Source organism: Acomys russatus, chromosome 18, assembly GCF_903995435.1.
Source record: "Acomys russatus chromosome 18, mAcoRus1.1, whole genome shotgun sequence".
Lineage (NCBI taxonomy): Eukaryota > Metazoa > Chordata > Mammalia > Rodentia > Muridae > Acomys > Acomys russatus.
This window is the reverse complement of record NC_067154.1, coordinates 17,796,135-17,814,608: the sequence shown is the minus strand read 5'-3', so window position 1 is coordinate 17,814,608 and position 18,474 is coordinate 17,796,135. Positions and strand designations below refer to the sequence as shown.

Here is an 18,474-nt window from a genome sequence, read left to right as displayed (position 1 = left end):
CCAGCCATCAGGCCCATCCCCAAAGCACATGCCTCTAACTGGCAGTTCAAAGGGGGCAGTGCAGGGTCACAATGAACGTTAAGTCCTGTCTGCCATAAAGCCCCAGTTCTCATCTTGAGAAAAGCATAATTCTGCCAGGTGGGTGAGATGACCCTAGGTAACAACTATTCAAAACAAACAAACAAACAAACAACACTGGTGTACTTAAGAAATAAATCTGGCAGTATCTTTGCAGTGTAAATCTTCTCATCTGCAAAAGTGGCTGGTCTCCTGTCTCTGTTAAATTTGTTTAAAGTGTAACCTGGAGCCAGGACCTAACAGAGATTTAAGGATGACTGGTATAAAATTCATAAGCCTGAGGTATATGCAAGCTGGCAAAATCTTTTATTCACAGCTGACGCTTAATGTGGGCTTTGGCCCCAGCCAGTGTGATTATTGAAGAGATCGTCTTTGATCTCTCACTGGGAAGACATGCTATTTCTAGAACAAGATGGACAGGAACACACCAGTGCCATTATGCAATCCTCAGAGACGGGAACGTGAAGCCAGAGACAGGAAACACAGGCTCATGGCTTTAACAAACTCCACGAAAAGCCAGGAGTGGAATCAGACATCTCCTTTACTCTCACCTCAGTACTACTGTGTGCCCAAACCCCTCAACATGCAGTCAATCCCAAGTCCTCCTAAGAAGACGCACAGAGAACAGAGTGCTCTAAAGCTTAAAAAAAGCAGACTGTACACAGGACAGGATGTGGTGGCAGACTGACACCTGATGACAGGCCCGTGAGCTCTCCGCTTGCTTCCAGGGTCACAGAGCTGGATGTGGAGTGCATCTTCCAATACCCTCACACACAGGCAGGGAACTATAACGCTGATGGTACAACAAGGAAAGGGAACGCACATTTATTAAAAATAAAATAGCACACAGTCTCTGATAATGAACAATTAAACCCCACTCAAGAGTCCAAAGACTTCCAATATATAATGTAGCAATATACATGTGTAAAAAAAATCCCATGGAGTCATTTATTTTAGAATATTCAAAAGAAAAAACAAAAAAGCGCACTTGGGCTTCCTTTAGGTGGAGACTGCCTCCAGCTGTGTGTCAGGCCGCTCCCTCGGTGCTCGGTCGGCACCACAGCATGTGCAGCAGCTTGCATCTACGCCGCCTTTCTGACTAAGGTCAGTTTCTGTACGATAATCCAGAATAAAAATCAGTGCTTTTATATCATAGGATGTATTCACAGGCTGGAAGAGCAGGGATAACCTGGTTTCCTAAAATCTTCAATTTTTAAAGAAGACACAGACGAAACTACTAAATCTAGATGCTTTCACATTATTTTGCCTGAGTGTTGATTACTGTATAAAAACTAATGTACAATCTTAAATAAACCAAAACCAGTGTCTCTAAAGATAGAAGTTCTTCACTCGCAGTGTGGCTGGTGAATCTTCTGTCTTTGTAATTAGCAATGTCTTCAAAGCAAAGACCTCCAAGGAAGATTACCCACTGCTGAGAAGATGGAACCAGAGGGCTGTCCTCAGTTTCTGCCTAGGACACACACAGCTCCTGCTGGATACTGGACGGTGCTAATTTACTGTCTTCAGCCTTTTCTTGTCCAGGGGCATGGCAGGTGGTCTTCCTCTTAAACAGCCGTAGACTCAGCCGAAGCAGCTCGTTGTCCACCACTGGAGTGCTTGTGTACGCCTGCTTCACGGTTCCCTATTTGGAGGAAACAAAAGCAACACACTGTGCTGGGCAACAGTGGGACAGAGGCAGCGCAGCTCCAGCCCAGCCCGGATAACAGCTGAGCACTGACCTGAACTCTTCTGATATTAAAGCGAATCTGGGCTCTGTTCAAGACCAAACAAGCAAGGCCAGAGGGCACCTTGTTTAGCTCTTACAAAGGTTTCCCACCAAGTAATTAGCGAGCACTGCAGCCAAGCAGAGGCGTGTGTGCTGAGCTTCTGCTTCTCTTGAGGGAGACAACAGCGTCCACCCCCTGACTGACACTTGTATTCAATCCTGCTTTTGCCGACAAAGTGCAAATTCTGAGAGAAGAATCACTTCTTCCTCATTTTGCTTTCACAAGCCAAACATTCTTCACTCCTTATTAGTCTTGTAACATTTGGGCTGAAGAACTGGATAAAGTAATTTTTTATGTACAATTCTATGAGGTTTAATATACATACAGATTTGTGCAAATATGGTGACAAAATCCCATATCCTCAACCCTAACCCTGGTAACCACTGATGTCTTCCACTGTTTACCTTTCTCAGAATGTCCCAGAAATACAGGACAAGTCTAAGCTACTGCCGATGTTAGTCCCTCTCTTCAGCACAGTGCCTGAGATTCATGCATGCCGCTCAACATGCCAAGCGTCTGGTTATGTTTTGTTGGTAGTGACTACCTACTGCTTGGCTGTGTGACAGTTCATCTACTGGCCCCTGGAAGTGGTTTCAGTTTGGGGAGTGTGTCACCAAGTTTTAACTGGTTGGGTCTTTTAGGCCATCAACACAGGTAAGTAACAGAATGTCAGTGCAGTCTTAATCTATACACATCTAGTCATGTGGCCTAACTATACTGGCATAATGTCTGTTTAAATATTTCACCATTTTGAAAAACTGAACTGTTTTCTTATTAATTCTTGAGAATATTTTCATATATTTGGAGTATTTAAGAAGTGTATTCTGGCTGGGCATGGTGGTGTGTGCCTTTAATCCCAGGACTCAGGAGGCAGAGGCAGGCGATCGCTGTGAGTTCAAAGCCAGCATGGTCTACAAAGCAAGTCCAGGACGGCCAAAATAACATACAGAAACCCTGTCTTGAAAAAACAACAAACGAACGAAGTGTATTCTGTAAATACTGTCTCCCATTGTTTGTCTTTTTCTTTTTTTATCAGGCTCTTAATTTATGAAGATAAAATCATTATTTCATAATAAAAATTAATTTAAAAAATCAGAACTATTTTATACTCTCCTCTGCCCCTCTTAACTGGTCACATTTGTGTCTGTCTACTTGTAGAATCTGTTCACTTTCATTTAGCTGAAATTCTATTCTTTTACCAGTACTACATTATTTTAAATATATTTTTTATAGTAAATATTGAAACAAGTAGTAAATTCTCTCATTTATTGTTAGTGGTTGGGTTTTGTGTAAAACCAATATGACCAGATTCCACAAGAACTCTAGAATCAGCTTGTTCATCTCTACAAAGAGATCTTGGTTGGGTTTTTATTAGAATTTTATTGAATCGGCAGAGCAGTTTTTGAGAAAACAATACTCTTAACTATTGTATGATATGATCTTTTTTTTTTTTTCCTTTTTAGCTTGATCTGTAGATCATACTAAATGATTTAGAACACTGGCCAGTCTTTCATTCCCAAGGTAACCCATATCTGCCTGCAGTGCAGGATTCACTTCATATAGTTCTGAATCTGACTTCCCAACATCTCTGAGCGTCTTCACCACCATCTTCCCAAGAAAGGATGAGCAGCGGTTTTCCTGAGGTGTCTCGGTGCTGGAGCTGCAACATGAGCTGGGAAGGGCCCCTGTGTTCTTCAGCTTTCTGGAAACACTGTATAGAATCAGTGTTTTTATTGCTGTCCATCTTTTCTTTTTAATACTTAGAGTGGAAATTCCACTTTTTGGAAGATGTGAGCTGAAGCAGATGTAAAGCTAACTTAAGCTTTCTACTGCTTCTGCCACAGGTTTGGCTGTAGCCCTCCATCACAGAGCCACACCCCAGCCTCTACTACTCTCCTATCACTTGTGATAGCTGTAGTGACATCTCAACTTTTATTCTCATTGCTGCTCATTTGTATTTCTCCTTTATCGGTTTAGCAAGGCACTATTAATTTCTTAAATAAAACAAACAAACAAAGAAAAAAACAGCTTTTGGTTTTACTATTTTCTCCAATGTCCTTTTATCTTCGATTTTCTTAATTGGCTATTATTTCTTTCCTTTTATTTGCTATCTGTGTGCTATTTTAATACTATGATGCTAAAATGATATTTAAACAAATTTACAATAGCTAAATGTTTTTTCTTGCTATTTTCTAAGGCACTTTATACTAACACACTTCAAAGTAATTCTCCTATAAAGAGACAATGTCAAATATATGATTAATGGTTCTTTCACTTCTTGTCACTGGAGAGGAATCTATCTCTTCTCCCAGGACACAGTCCTGTTCGTACTTCTCTTTTAAAGTAAGATAAAACTAATGTGCGTCTTCTTCCTGAGGCTGCTGAGCATTTGAACTGTTCCTTAGTTTTACCCCTTCCCTTCAGCTTGTGCTGTTATCTGTAATGCAGGCTCAAGATCCTCCCACCTCAACCTGAGCAGCATTCACAAGCCTGCACTACAGGCCCAGCTGGTGCTGACATCTTTCACCCTGAGAAATCTGAATGCTTGCAATTCTTTCTGCAGAGGGGCAATGAAGACATGTATAATGAGTTATTAAAGTGTCACAATGTGTCATGTGGTCCGTTAATTATCTGCACTGGAAATTACAAGGTGTAAGTTTCTAAACATTCTCCATGAGATTTTTTAAGGGTGTCTGAGTTGCTATAGTTTTTGAGGAACACAACAGTACATTGGGGAGAAACCAATAAGTGCCATAAAATATTTTTATACAAAGAGGGCAGTATCTTGAAGACGCCAGCACCTATTAGAAGCAGCTATAACATGACACAAGTGATAATTTACAAGTGAAGGATAAAGATGAGGGTGGCTATTGTTAGTGCTCAACTGCAGAGGACTCACTACAAACATGCCTAGGGATGGGAGTGGGGATACACAAGACAAACGCTGAATTGAGAAAGGCAGCCACCAAAGATGGCCACCCATATGCAAAACAGGAACAATAAAGGAGAATGACGACTGTAACTTTTTCAAAAGTCATCTTGAGCCAGGCCTTTATATAAGGAAGAGGATAGATGGATGGATGGATGGATGGATAGACGGACGGACGGACGGACGGACAGATAGCCAGACAAGACAGTAGCGGGAAAGAGAGACAGAAGGAGACACAGAGAGGGAGACAGAGAAGGAGGTAGGCAGACAGAGGTGGTAGAAATCAAAGAAATGGAAAGACACACAGAAGGAGAGACATCACCCAGAGAAGCCAGAAGAGGGTGCACAAAATAGCTTAGAGGGCTGACATCTGCCTAGCTCTAGTGCTTTAAGCTTATAAAATAAATTACAGTCTCTCTGTTAATTATTTTGGGAGTTAGCGGGGTTAAAGAAAAACTGTTGCTTTATTACTTTTATGCTACAACACTCACCTACAGTCCCCGTTTCCCAACTTTAAAATGCTGAAGACTCTCAATTTCCCATCAGACTCCTCTCTAATCCAAAGTAACTCGTGTTTCTTATCTTCATTATTGTCTAGTAAATGCTTATATACACTCTGTATGTTTGCTTTTCTCACAGGCAAAACATTTCATGAAAATGGAAGTAGGAATGACAACTGCCATTCTCAACAACGACTCATCAATACTACTGAGGATGAAATGTGAATTCTTCCTTTACATGACTGGCTGACTACGAAAGCAAAGTCATAAAACAATTAAGAGGAAAAACATTATTCCTACCACCCACTGCGTGGTACCTTTTCATTCTTCACAAGCTGCTTCCGGATTGCAGAATCTCGTCTGAAACATAACGCTTTACAGCATGGCCCCAGGTCACTAAGAAGACTTGCTCGCTCTTCCTTTCGCAGTAGAGCAGCCATGTTGAGAGCGCCTAGTTCATGTTCGAAAAGGCTCTCTGCATCTTTCAATCAAAACAAGCACACATTAAGTTTCCCTGAAAGAGGAAGTGTCACCACTGACTTAACTGAACACTTCAAGAACCTGATTTACTCAAGTTAGCAACCTTAGTGACTTGTCAAGGCTAGCAGCAATGGTCTCCTGTGAAAGGACCTTCCATGTGTAGACACATTTCTAGCCTGCATAAACACAATAGTGCGATGCTATTTTAATTTAAGAGTATCAAAGCCGACTTCAGAGGGAGAGTGAGGCCACTGATTACTACTTAGAAGAAGGGTCAAATGAGAACATTTAAATCAAGTTCAGTGTCTGGCCTAGCATTAAATGCCACGTACAGCCCTGTATCTCAGAACTCTTCCACAGCAAGATACAAATGTAGTCATGGCAGAGACAAACCTCTATAACCTCAGTTAAGAGCAGTTAGTTAAGTAAGTGTTAGCCAGATAACACCTTAGACAATTTACAGTTTTAAATCGTACCATGTAAGGGAAGAGAAAACACTTAACTTGACACACACTGACTCTCTCGCTCAGGAAAATTTTGATAAAAAATTCAACTGGGATAAAGTAAGTAAAAAATTGGGGTTAGCATGAGTTATTTTCTGAGGGCCACAGATCTAACAAAAGTAAAAACAATGTGGCTAGAACCCTTAGGTCACTTTTCAGGTTACAAAATATTCACATACAATTTACTAATAGTATTAAAATGGAGAATTTTACTGATTATGGGAATAGGCAAAAGGACATGGGCTCACAAAACATAAAACACCTCCCTCCTGCCAAATTTTTGTTTAAACTTTTAGGAACATAATATAAAGTCCTAGGTAATGGTGCTTTCACCTTCTCTCTCTTCCCTTGTTTAAGTATCTGCTCAGCCTCTCATTGACAAAAGCTACAAAACAAACAACAGAACAAAACCACCAGAATCCATACACTAAAAGGTTCAGATTTGCTGGGCGTGATGGTGTATGCCTTTAATACCAGCACACAGGAGGCAGAGGCAGTCGGATCTCTGTGAGTTCAGGGCCAGCCTGGCCTAGAAACTAGGGCTATTATACAGAGAAACCCCATCTTGGAAAACAAAAACAAAACCAGAAGTCTCCAGAAGTTCATTAAGGTGAACAATAATTCAGATGAAGTATTTTCTGAGAGATAATGCCACTCCACTGCAGCACTGTTGTCAGTGTCTCACCTGATGGTGTAACTGTTCCAACTACACCTCACAGGAACAGGTGGAGACCAGGGGGCAAGCAGGTATTCTCTGGGCGACAGACCAGGGGCCATACCCACCAAGCTAAACCATCTGTTAAAGGCTCAACCTAGACATTCCGGTTTGAATATATATATTCCTCTGCTTGTTGCCAGGTGAAAAGGTTGCAAGACACATATTTTGCTTGGGAAAAAAAACCCAACTTCATGGAACTGTTTGTTTAGTTCTAAGCAAACCTCTGTGCATTCTGACATACAAACTTCTTTGTTAAAAAGCAACTTCCTCTCCTACAGTGCTGCAATTGAGCCTGGTGCCTGGTGCTTATGCTCTGCTGCTGAGCTAAACCTTCAGGCCTCAAAAATATTTTTGTTATTTTCTTTCTTACTTTTCCAACCTCTTTTTTTTTTCTTTCCAGAATCAAGCTTTTCTTGAACTTAAGAAATAACACTCCTAAAGCAGTCCCTAGAACACAGGCTGTATAAGCCAAGCAAACGGACCCCTTCCCCGGAGCACACTGACTGCTACAGTACATCTCACAGTTAAGGCAAACAAAGCGCACTTACCTCTGGGTTTTTCTAGAAGCCGCTGACACGTTTCTTTAACTTTAGTAAAGAGATCAGAACCTGCCAGCCTTTTGGAAACCCCAACTCGTAGCAGAACAGCCCCAGGCGTGAACTTTAGGAGGGCCGCCCCAGGCTCTCTGGGTTCTTTTGGATGCTTTGGCATAAGTCCAGACCAGTCCACATCGATCACATCTAAGGGATCTGTAACAAAGTTAAGGAAGTAAAGACAGGGCTTTATTTTATACCAGAAACCCAGTCTGAGGCTGGAGAGATGGCTGCAGGTAAATGTGCCTGCAGTCAAAGCTGTCAGCCTCAGTTTGAGTCTTGGAACCTACACAGTGGAAGAACTGACTCCCAATGCTCCACACACGCCCCGAGGCATATGCCCACCCTCAACAAAAAGATGAACGAATGAATGTAAAAGAGTAATACAGTGAATACTGACACACAGCAGATGATCTACCGAAAAGGATGTGACAAATTGCATCCATAAGTTAGGAAATATAAGGTCAAGTGAAGTAAGTATATTTTTACATATCCTGACCAAGCAAAGTGTCTCCTTATGATAAAAACAACAACAAAATGAAAAAATAAAATAGGTGTGGGGCACAATCCCATAACCCCAGGGCTTGGAAAGGTACAGGCATAAGAATCAGAAGTTCAAGGCCATCTTCAGCTACATGGCAGGTTTGAAGTCAGTTTGAGTACTGCTGTCTCAAAAACAAAAAATAAGTGAAAAAGTTGCACAATGAGAGCCTGACTGAAACAGATGGTTCCCTGAGTTCACAGTGCCCACTCAGTGAGTCGGGCAATGCTCACCATAGTCATGGAACTGACACAGTGCAGAAAAGGAACTACATTAACCGTGTTCAAACAACCTTCATCTATTTTTGAAAGTGGTTTAAGTTGGCTGAAGCCACCACAGTTGTGAAGTCCTGCACCACATACCTGCCATGTTGGACACTGGCAAGCAGCTGGGATATGGTGAGGTTCTGGGTGAGATAATAAGAATCTTAAACTCTGGAAAAGAAATCTTACAATTCTGCTCTTCACTAGGACACTCTTTTACACAGGCAGTGTGGAAAACCACAGATGCACATACTCTGACATGCCTTCTACTGGCCTCCCTTACTTAAGACCTAACAGAGTGTAAGTGCCCCTTACTTCTCACAGCATGGCCAAGAACCCCACACTCCAGTTCTTCTGAGCTCTGGGTGCATTACCTGGCATCTTCTCCTCTTCCTGCTGGTCCTCTCTCTTTTCTGCATCCCCTGCCAGAATTTCATCCAATTCGTCATCACTGATGGGCTCATAGCCTTCCCCAGCACCAGATCCTAATGAATGTGCATCATCTAACTTGGATTCGTCGTCTCCTGCTGCACAGACAAATTAAGTTCATGTCATAGAAAGACAGATAGACAGACAAACAGATAAAAGAGAGTGATATCTAAATGGAACTGAAAGGCAGAAACTATTGGGCACAATAAAAGGTCATAAAAAAGTTGTTTTATAGCTGGCATGGAGTCAGACACCTTTAGTCCCAGCACTCAGGAGGCAGAGGCAGACAGATCTCTGTAAGTTTGAGTCCAGCCTGGTCTACAAAGTGAGTTCCAGAACAGTTGGGATTATTGAGAAACACTGTTTTGAAAAACCAAAACCAAAACCAAAAAGGTGTTGTTTTAGCTAGAAAACTACGTTTTGTAATCGAACACTTGATAATTTAACCTGAAAACAAATTTTACTAGTTACAATCTTAAATGTTAAGAATACAATAGCAATATCCAAACACACTGTAAGGTCACACTTAAAATATCAGAAGTAATGCTGAGTATGTACACTGTATTAACTGACAGTTTCATACCTGTATACACTGAGTTTTGGCCATTCTACCCCTGCTTCCCTCCCTCCTGGAGTCCTTCCTCACCAAGTCCCTCCTCCTATCTCATGTCTTCTTTGTGTGTTAATTTTCAATGATACCATCTCAACACTAAGAAAAATCTAAATAAACTCATTTTCAAAACTCGCAAACCTATTTCAAATTGCATTTTAAGCTCAAATCTTATTCTGATATTCAGCTCATAGCACAAACTTTCTAGCACTGAGGCACAAATGTGAAAGTGCTTTTAAATTCCCCTACCTCTCAATTCTGCTTCTTGATCTCAATATTTTCTTCTCCTTACTGAGTAAAATTTTTGGAAGAATGCTGTAATAATATATGATCAAAGTGTTTTTTATGGCATTAGTAGCATAAATTCTATTTTGTTTTTTCATCGACTTTTTCCTTCAACTATTCCCAGGCGAAGCTTTTATTTCCTGCTGAGTTAGTTGTAAACCTAGTCCCCAAACTATAAATATGCTTAATTATTTCTAAACTACATATTTTATGGATCTATAACCCTTGTTTTCAAACTGTAATAACAGGCTCATGGGAATGCATCTGCAGCATAAAAAGTATGAGGCTATGAAATGTTTCTAATAATTCTAATAGTTTTTCTACTTTTCAAAAGAAAAATCTCTTTGTGTTGGTGTATGAGGTCACTGTACAGCACCTTAGTGAGCTTTCACACAATGAGAATACCTTCTTCTTTGGCCAAGCTGAGCAACGAGGCTGTTACGAATGAGAGAGGTGTAACCTAGGGTTTTACACCTTCTTGGCCAGACTTATTTTAATGCTCTGCAACTTGGTCAGCAGAGCAGATTTTCGATTTCTTCTGTTTGGAAATCTTGACTTGATTAATGCATTTCACAGCCCACAAGCAAAGCATCTGCAGGGCTGCCTTTTAGACTGTCAGGCCTGGTTGCCTGGGCAGCAGCAACAGCTGGACTGGGTACTACTCTCAGCTAAGTGGTCCATGGAAGCACTGGTGGGCCTCAGACACATGCATCAATGAAAACCCCACGCCAACATGGGTACCAAGCCATGAAAGCTGCACCACTGTGGCCCTCAACTTCTTTTGCACAACAGAGTCTCCCCTGCCAACAATGGTTTGTTGACTATTCTTTACTGGAAAGTTGTGTACTTTCCCAGTATCCCCACTAATTCATCTCCAAGGCAAATTTTATAGTAATATATTTCTAAAAATAGATATACATAATAGAGTTAAGGTTGTTAAGTTTGCCTAACTCATTTTTTCTACCTTAAGTTGAGTAAAATATTTACATGATACAGCAAATGACTCACTTCTAAATACATATGCCATATTGTCTGGAGTCACAATAAATAAATGATATGTTCAGGGTGAAGCCTGTGACCCAGTCCTAGAAGACCTATAATAACAACAGTTCAGTTATATTCCATTGCATCCCAAGTACTTCCATTAGAACCATAACTTTTGACCTGATGCTACTTATACTCAAAGTTGAGATAAAAATGTGATGTGATGCAAGCTGAAGATAAATGTTTTTGTTAAATGGGAAAAACAGGCATGCTGGGGGTTAGTAACCAACAAATCTAACACTCCACCTGTGTGTACTGGGGCTTTACTACACAAGCCAGTGTGACTATATAGCAAAACAAGACAAACAAAAACTAATAGCCTGGGGACTTGAAAGGTAATGTCAGAACAATGATTTAAATTCTGACAGTGAAACTGGAGAGTCTCAGGAAGGCAGAATTTCCAAAGATTTCTCAGAGAAGTCATCCCGTTATCCTGGGGTTTATATAATCCACCACAAATACCATGTGGAGAACGCACATACGGCAGAGTGTCAGCAACACAGTGTGTCCTGACACAGTCCTCATGACAAAGGAGAAAAGCCATGACTCATAAAAAGGAGGGGAGGGAAACACGGGAAAGTCATTCTGCTACGGTGCAGGGAGGCTTATGCAGACACAGCACAGTGGAGGCTCAAAGGGCAGCTGCCCTCAGCAGGGAGAGCTCCTGAAGACAAGCAAGGCATTAAGGTTCTGGTTTGAGTAAGAGATGATAAAAGGGAAAAGGAAGGATGGAGAAAGGTGAGAGACTGGAAATGCTGTGTCAGTTGTCTATGGCCTGGGAACAAGTATTTATAAGCAAGAATACTTTGTTATTTTTTTAATTGTCGTATGACAGGTTTGGCCCATAGTAAAACTCACTGATTTTACACCTTTAATCCCAGCACTCGGGAGGCAGAGGAAAGCAGACTGCCATGAGTTCAAGGCCAGTCTGGTCTACAAAGCGAGTCCAGGACAGCCAAGGGTACACAGAGAAACCCCGTCTCAAAAAACAAAACAAAACAAAAAACAAAACAACAACAACAAAAAACCCAAACCAACCAACCAAACAAACAAAAAAAGCCACGAAATCATGGGTTTAAAGGTTTAGACTTTCTGTATAACTAAACTGAGCTGAATCAAACTGTAGCGAACTGAACTGATTGAAGTAACTTTGACTGAAGTCACTATCCTTCCTCCTTAAAATGAATCAATTTGTGTGGCATAGTGGGAAAGTGAAAGGAGGGGAGAGGCAGTGAGGACTAAGGTCCCAAAGACTCAAGACTGGCTAACTGGGTCTGTCAGATGGCTGATGTGGCCCTGTGTTCTAACTGGAGGCCAGGGAGTGTCACCCGGCTGCTGCAGTCAATCTGCCATCAACCAGTTTTAGGGAGCACTGTGATGATAATATGTTCATTTTCAACTGTCCTAGCAAACAGGAACTAGTAATTGCTATTTAATTCCTCACTTCAAATTTCTTCATGTGTTGAGACAGGGTTTTGCTATGTAGGCCAGGCGACCTTGAGTATGAGTCTCCTGTCTCAGCCTTCCTGGAGACAGGACTATAGGTGTGGTCATCATGCTCAGATGACCTTTTTTTTCTTTTAACATGTTAAGTAAAAGAGGTGATGTTTATTAAAGGCTACAGACGATGCACCTAAGTGACCTTTTATCTGAATGTTAGGCAGCAGCAGGAGCGACTGTTCTGTCTTTTGATGCTCTGCTCCCTTTTACTACTTTTCACTACTTCCTTATTTCACTAAGCTCTGCGCAAGGCTGCCTGGACACTACTGCTAAAACGACGCTCTTCTACACTCACAGGCTTTCCTTCTTCAAGTACTCCACTCACAGAACAGAGTTGATTGTCTAGTGACTCACAGGTGACTTAGAAAACGCTGTCCTACAAGGAACTGGGAAGAGAATGGGGCAATACAACAGAGAACAGCGGTACCCTCACCTTCCAGACTCTCTGTTCTTCCAGCTTTACCCACATCTTCAAATCCCTGCAGCGACCCCAGGGCTCTATCCATTCTTTCCTTATCCAAGGCCACAGAGTCCCGGGAACTGCTGTCGAGGTCTCTTTCATGTTCGCTCTCCAACTTGGCTTCACTGCGCTTCACAGATTCCGATTGAGAAGTCTCAAAAGTTCTATCTCGTTCTCTGTCCCTTTCCATGGGGTCAGTGATCAGTCTCTCTCTCTCTCTGTCCAAGTCTCTCCTTTTGTCCCGTTCTCTGTCTCGTTCCCGCAGTCTGTCCCGGTCTCTGGTCCGTGGCCACTCTTTATCAGCGTCCCGGTCCCAGTCCCTCTGCCGGGGGTCTCTGCGGTCCCTCTCCCGCTCCCTGTCATGCTCATACCTATCTCGTTCTTGGAGTCTGTCTCTACTGTCAAACGACCCAGACCGTGAATGAACCTGCCGATCCGACTCAGGAGAGCTTCTTCGTGAGCTGTGGCTTCTAGAATCCTGGCGATCTAAATCAAGTACGCATATGTAAAGTTAACACAAGAAGCAGAAACAGAATGCTTCAATTTATAGTTTTTAACTTTTATATTTTCCATGTATGTTCTGTTTATACACTCTGTATATAACTTACAATTTATAACGTTTGTATTTTCTACTTATGTTCTGTTTATATACTCTGTATTTCTACATCTGTAATTCCATACATTCAAACTCATTTTAAGGAAAAATTTGCCTCTCAATTAAAGTGCTAATTAAAATAGTCTCTCAAGTGTTCTTGTCCATTTTCACTTTCACCCCCCCCCCCCACACGACCAGGTGCTGATACAGTTGATTGCTCTAGTCTTTAATCTCTTCCTTATCTTGTTTTCTATAGTGAAACCGTGGCACTGGCTAGGAGGGAGTTGAAAGTAAAATATGTAAGCTTGATCAGTACAACACACCACTAAGATCCTGATGTGAATATTCCGCTGCGTATGCATCTTCATAAGGTCAGTATTTCAGTGGCAAAAGATGAAATTTTAAAGAAATCGTTATTAACCTTTTGTTCTGTTTTGAACTTGCATGCAGTTTCAGGCAGCATGTAAAATAACCAGTTGGCACTGCTTTAGAGTTATAATCCGGACAAAAATCACAGAAAACACTAATTGGATCACAATTCAACTTTATTACCTGAGGAAGTACTTCGACTGGGTTCTCCACGCTTTAACTGATCAATTCTAGACTTTCTCTCTCCTGTGATTTCCAAGCTCTTTGTTTTTTCTCTGTCTCTGGAACCACTATGCAGCACTCTCTTTCGACTACCCTGGTCATCCCCACTTCGATGGGCAGAATCATTCGACGGGGAACGCAGGCGACCAGAGGTGTGGCTACGGTGACTTCGATTGCTTCCAAGGCTGCTGCTTCTCTTTTGGTCCACCAGCTTGCGATGTGGTGTGTCTTCTACTGTCATATGAGGTGCCTCTACTTTCTCCCCTCGTGTCCTGTGGCATTTTCTATGTGAGTCTTCACTGGCATTGGCATTGGAGGTGGCGGCAGAGCTGGGAATAGCAGCAGAGGTGGCGGCAGCAGTAGCTGAGGAGGCCAGAGCAGTTGCTGCAGTACTTGCAGCAGCCACAGGAGGCGGAGGAGGGAGCAGAGAGGACAGAGGGGAAGGGGTACTTCCAGGAGTGGCGGTGGCTGCGCTGTGCTCTGGTTCCATCCCCTCGGTGCGGTCAGGCACATCCTCATCTGACCAGTCACTGAAGGCTGTATCTTCTTTCTTCAGAGCATCCTCAAGGATGCTGCCATCCTTGTCAGTGGAAATGTCAATCAGCTCCTCCTTGATGGCCAGAGGAGGCGTCCGCGGGCCTCTCTTCCGTTTATTCTGTGGGGCCACTTCTTCGTCAGAAACATCAGAATCGCCTTTGGATCGTTTACGCTTTTTTTCGATGTTTTTCTTCTTCTGTCCTTTTTTTGGTGAAAACACCTGAGCATCTTCAGACGTCTCAAGGTTGCCCCTCTCTAGTCCAACATCATCCTCTTTTTTTTTCTTAACAGGTTTCTTCGGAGCTTTTGCTTTTTTCTTTTCATCGTGGGCTCGATCAGAGCCGTCGCGGTCTCGCTCTTCGGCCTGGCGATGGCTCAGCAGGTCTTGCGCGCGCCCCCTTGAGCTCTCCATGCTTCCTGCCGGCTCCCTTTGCCTGTCGCCAGAAGAAACCTTCTCTTTGAGTTCTTGCTCTTCATAGCGCCGTGAACTCTCTTTTCTCTCGGATTTGCGATCCTCCTCTTTCCATCTACACTGCCTGTCGTCTGTGAGGTGTGATGGGCTGAGAGAACGCGATTCCTGTGGTCGCACAACCTGGCTCAAGAGTCTATGTTTTTCATCTATACAAAAAAAATAAAAGTACTCACATCTTCATTAGGTCAGTAAACAGAACATCTCATTTAAAGTACAAACTGACTTTTCATTCAAAACCTTCGAAATGGCAATAAAGATAAAAACACATCTCTAACAAGCAATATTAGGAAGGGATAGTGGCCTTGTGAAAATGGTATTCCTAACACACCACATACGTTCAGCAGCACAGAACAAGAGCAGTTAAAAAATCTGTTCATCAGTTGCAATAAGGGTGGGCTCACAGCAACAGTGAGCATGCGCAGACAGAAAACAACTACTCACTCTTGTCATCCCCACTGTGGTAGGTGTCGCTGTCTGGAGAATGCTCCCGCCGGCGCTTGGGGGACAGCCGGGGGCTGGGACTCCCTTCGCTTCTATAGCGCTTCCTAAGTTTGGACAAATACAAGTTATAAGGTTCTACATTGGAAAAAAAAAAAAGACTTCTGTACTCAGCTTTTTACTGGTGTTTCTTCACTGTAAGTAGAACGTACAATTGCAGGAAAGCTGCGCTGTTACAGCTGTACTCACAAAGGCAGTGTGGGGCTTCTAATACAATTTATTTTACTTCATTTGCTAAAATGTACATCTGTGAGTAAAAAATCCAGAGGCACATTCCTCTTATCACACACAAGGAACACTCAAGGCACACTTGTCAGATCTAAATCCTACAAGTTGGTAACATACAGCAGAAAAATCAATACAATAATGTATTCCGTACTATAACTTGTCAATTTTATATGCCTCGTGCTGAGACGAGGGATGAGCATAATCAAGAGTTACACTAGGAGTTAAGAGCTGTGAGTGTGACTTACAGCCACATTACTTTCAGGCAACCTAAGTAAGTTCCTGGAGGTTCCCCAAATCTAAGTTCTCTCATCTGAAATTGGGAGAAAAAGCAAAATCCCTTCTCATAAGACTAAAGAGAATTAAATTAGTTATGTGGTAAGCCCAGTACCATGCAGGCACACTGTGGGTATGCTATAAAAATTCCTTACTGTATTTGTTTTCATAACTAAACTTTAACTGAATAGTGGCTTAGACACCCTGGGTAAACTATTCTAGAGTTTTCTCATATGCTCATTAAATTCTGACTTTTTTTTTCCATTACATTCTAAACTTTTAAGAGCTAACAGTGTTTTTAGATACCAAGGTCAAAGCTAAGAAAGAAACACAACTTCTTACATAGATGAATGATCCTGTGAAGGGGCAGCCCCAGGCATAGCATGACAACTCACAGGCCACAGCCTGTGCACTTCATTGTGCAATGCTTTTTCTGCTAAGAGGTGGTCTGTTCCACACTGTTTAAACTGGGCTTGGCTCGCACTTGCTATGCACGAAAGAGAGAAGGGAAGGGAAGTCACACTCAACATGGAGAGGACTCAAAGGGCTTTGGGGTTTCAGAGTTTGAACTACCGCAGGACCCAAGGCTGCAGGGAGGAGAGGTAAGACGCTGCGATTGCTAGACAGGTGATGAAGGCATACTCTGCTGAGCCCAGGTGACATGGCTCACCTACAGAATCATCAGAAAGCGTTTATTATTTGTCTTTAACTGCTCACTTTTGGGGTGAACTGTTAACACAGCAAGGAATAGCTCATAAAGCAAAATTTAAAACACAGGAAAAGCCAAAGTTAGAATAATAAAACAAACACTATGGTAATTCAGCAAAACTACATAAAACAATGAATTTTTGTCTTTTTTGTTTTTTTTTTTTTAAAGTTCTGTGTAAGTTCAGGGCACTGAGATGAAAAAGCAACGAGAAGATGAAGATATTAGTCTCATTTAACTAATTTTTGGTTACATGGTTCCTAAGTTCCTAGGCTCAACTTTTGGCTTGGATAGATATGAAAAAAAAAAAATCAGGGAAAAAATGCTACTGTAACACAATAGACGCATGAAAAAATATTAATCAAACCATGGAACCAAAGATAAACCAAGATAAAGACTTAAAATTTTTAGTCTTAGAAGACAGAATTAGAAAGAAATGTACATTTGCCTTACAGGTTTGAATTCATTATCCTTTTTGTTTGTATATTTGAGACAGGGTTTTTCTACATAGCCCTGGCTGTCCTGACAGACTTGCCTGCTTCTGCCTCCCACCATCACCTGGCACATTCATTATTCTTAACATGGAGCGAGGTAGAGAGCAGAAACAGACTAATATGGAGAAACATAGCCCTGGGATCCATAAATAGAACTCAGAACTAGGTTTCTAGACAACTACAAACATTTTTAAACACCAAATAAATATATGTATGGTGTATGCATGCATACACACGAAGCAACTCTGCAGTACAGGGAAGCAGAGCACAGCAAAGCATCGGATAGAACACCCGACTTGACTGCGCTAGAGGTCCCGCCCTCCTTACTTGGACTTCCTCTCCTCGTGGTTGTCTCTGGGGGTCCTGTCCTCTCGGACATCCTCACGCTTCTCCCTCCGGTCATCACGTCCCTTGTCTTTATCTTCCCACTCTCTCTGCCGTTCTCGTTCTTTTTCTCTGGCCCTTTCTCGCTCTCTCTCTCGTTCTCTCTCCCGCTCTCGTTCTCTCTCCCGCTCCCGTTCCCTTTCCCTCTCTCTCTCTTCTCGCTCTCGCTCCCGCTCTTTTTCCCGCTCCCTCTCTCGTTCCCTCTCTCTTTCTCGCTCTCGATCATGGTCACGATCTCTCTGATCTCTCTCTCGTTCTCTCTCCCTCTCCTTCTCTCTTTCTCTCTCACGCTCTCTAGCTCTCTCCCTTTCTAGTTCTCTTTCTCTTTCCTTTTCTCGCTCCCGATCTCGCTCCCGCTCTCTCTCCCGCTCCCTTTCTCGCTCTCGATCCCTATCTCTGTCTCTAACCCTTTCATCTCTTCTCTCGTCTACTCTGTCTATTCTTCGTTCCTCTCTTCTTTCATCGCGCTCAAGCTCCTCACTCCTTCCCTGATGTCGAATAGGTGAGCTTGGTCTTTGATCTACAATAAAAATCAAATTTGTCAGTGATTGATTTGTCAGATAACCTACAGGTCAGTCTTAAATTTTATCTGAGTATAGCTCATCAGGTTACAGTAGCAATAAATTATAGATCAAGTACTTCACTTTTGATTTATCATCTAACCCTTATATATACACACCAAAGAACAGCAATAAGTGAGAAAATAAAGCAATGTTTAAAACTTGAGGCTGGCTATTAATCTCTAATAAGCTAGAATTATTGGTACTGATGTCCAAACACATTTGTCATGTTATATGACAAAGTCGCTTTTCTCCTTTTACTTTTGCTGAAATCCATTACAACTCTAAATGGATCTACTGTATAACTTTTTTCCAGCAGTTCTATGCTTAGGAGGAATTTCTGATTTAGAGATTATAACCAAAAATCACCATCATGAAACAGCCTGAAAAAACAAATATGGCAATTTTCCAGCAGT

General features: G+C 42.1%; 1 protein-coding gene across 3 annotated transcripts in view; it reads right to left on the bottom strand.

Moving 5' to 3' along the window:
• Positions 1-884: 884 nt before the first annotated feature.
• The window catches only part of Zc3h13 (zinc finger CCCH-type containing 13), a 70,682-nt gene continuing 53,092 nt past the window's right edge, over positions 885-18,474 (bottom strand). For 2 of the 3 annotated variants that reach the window (XM_051160838.1, XM_051160840.1), the window contains exons 12-19: positions 17,442-18,018; positions 15,357-15,460; positions 13,868-15,061; positions 12,694-13,206; positions 8,767-8,919; positions 7,544-7,744; positions 5,612-5,775; positions 885-1,720 (exon numbers count right to left, since the gene is read on the bottom strand). In XM_051160838.1, coding sequence (XP_051016795.1) covers positions 1,550-1,720; positions 5,612-5,775; positions 7,544-7,744; positions 8,767-8,919; positions 12,694-13,206; positions 13,868-15,061; positions 15,357-15,460; positions 17,442-18,018 — 3,077 coding nt within the window. In that variant the 3' untranslated portion in view covers positions 885-1,549. The remainder of the gene's footprint in view (positions 1,721-5,611; positions 5,776-7,543; positions 7,745-8,766; positions 8,920-12,693; positions 13,207-13,867; positions 15,062-15,356; positions 15,461-17,441; positions 18,019-18,474) is intronic. The other variant, XM_051160841.1, reaches the window with a different exon arrangement.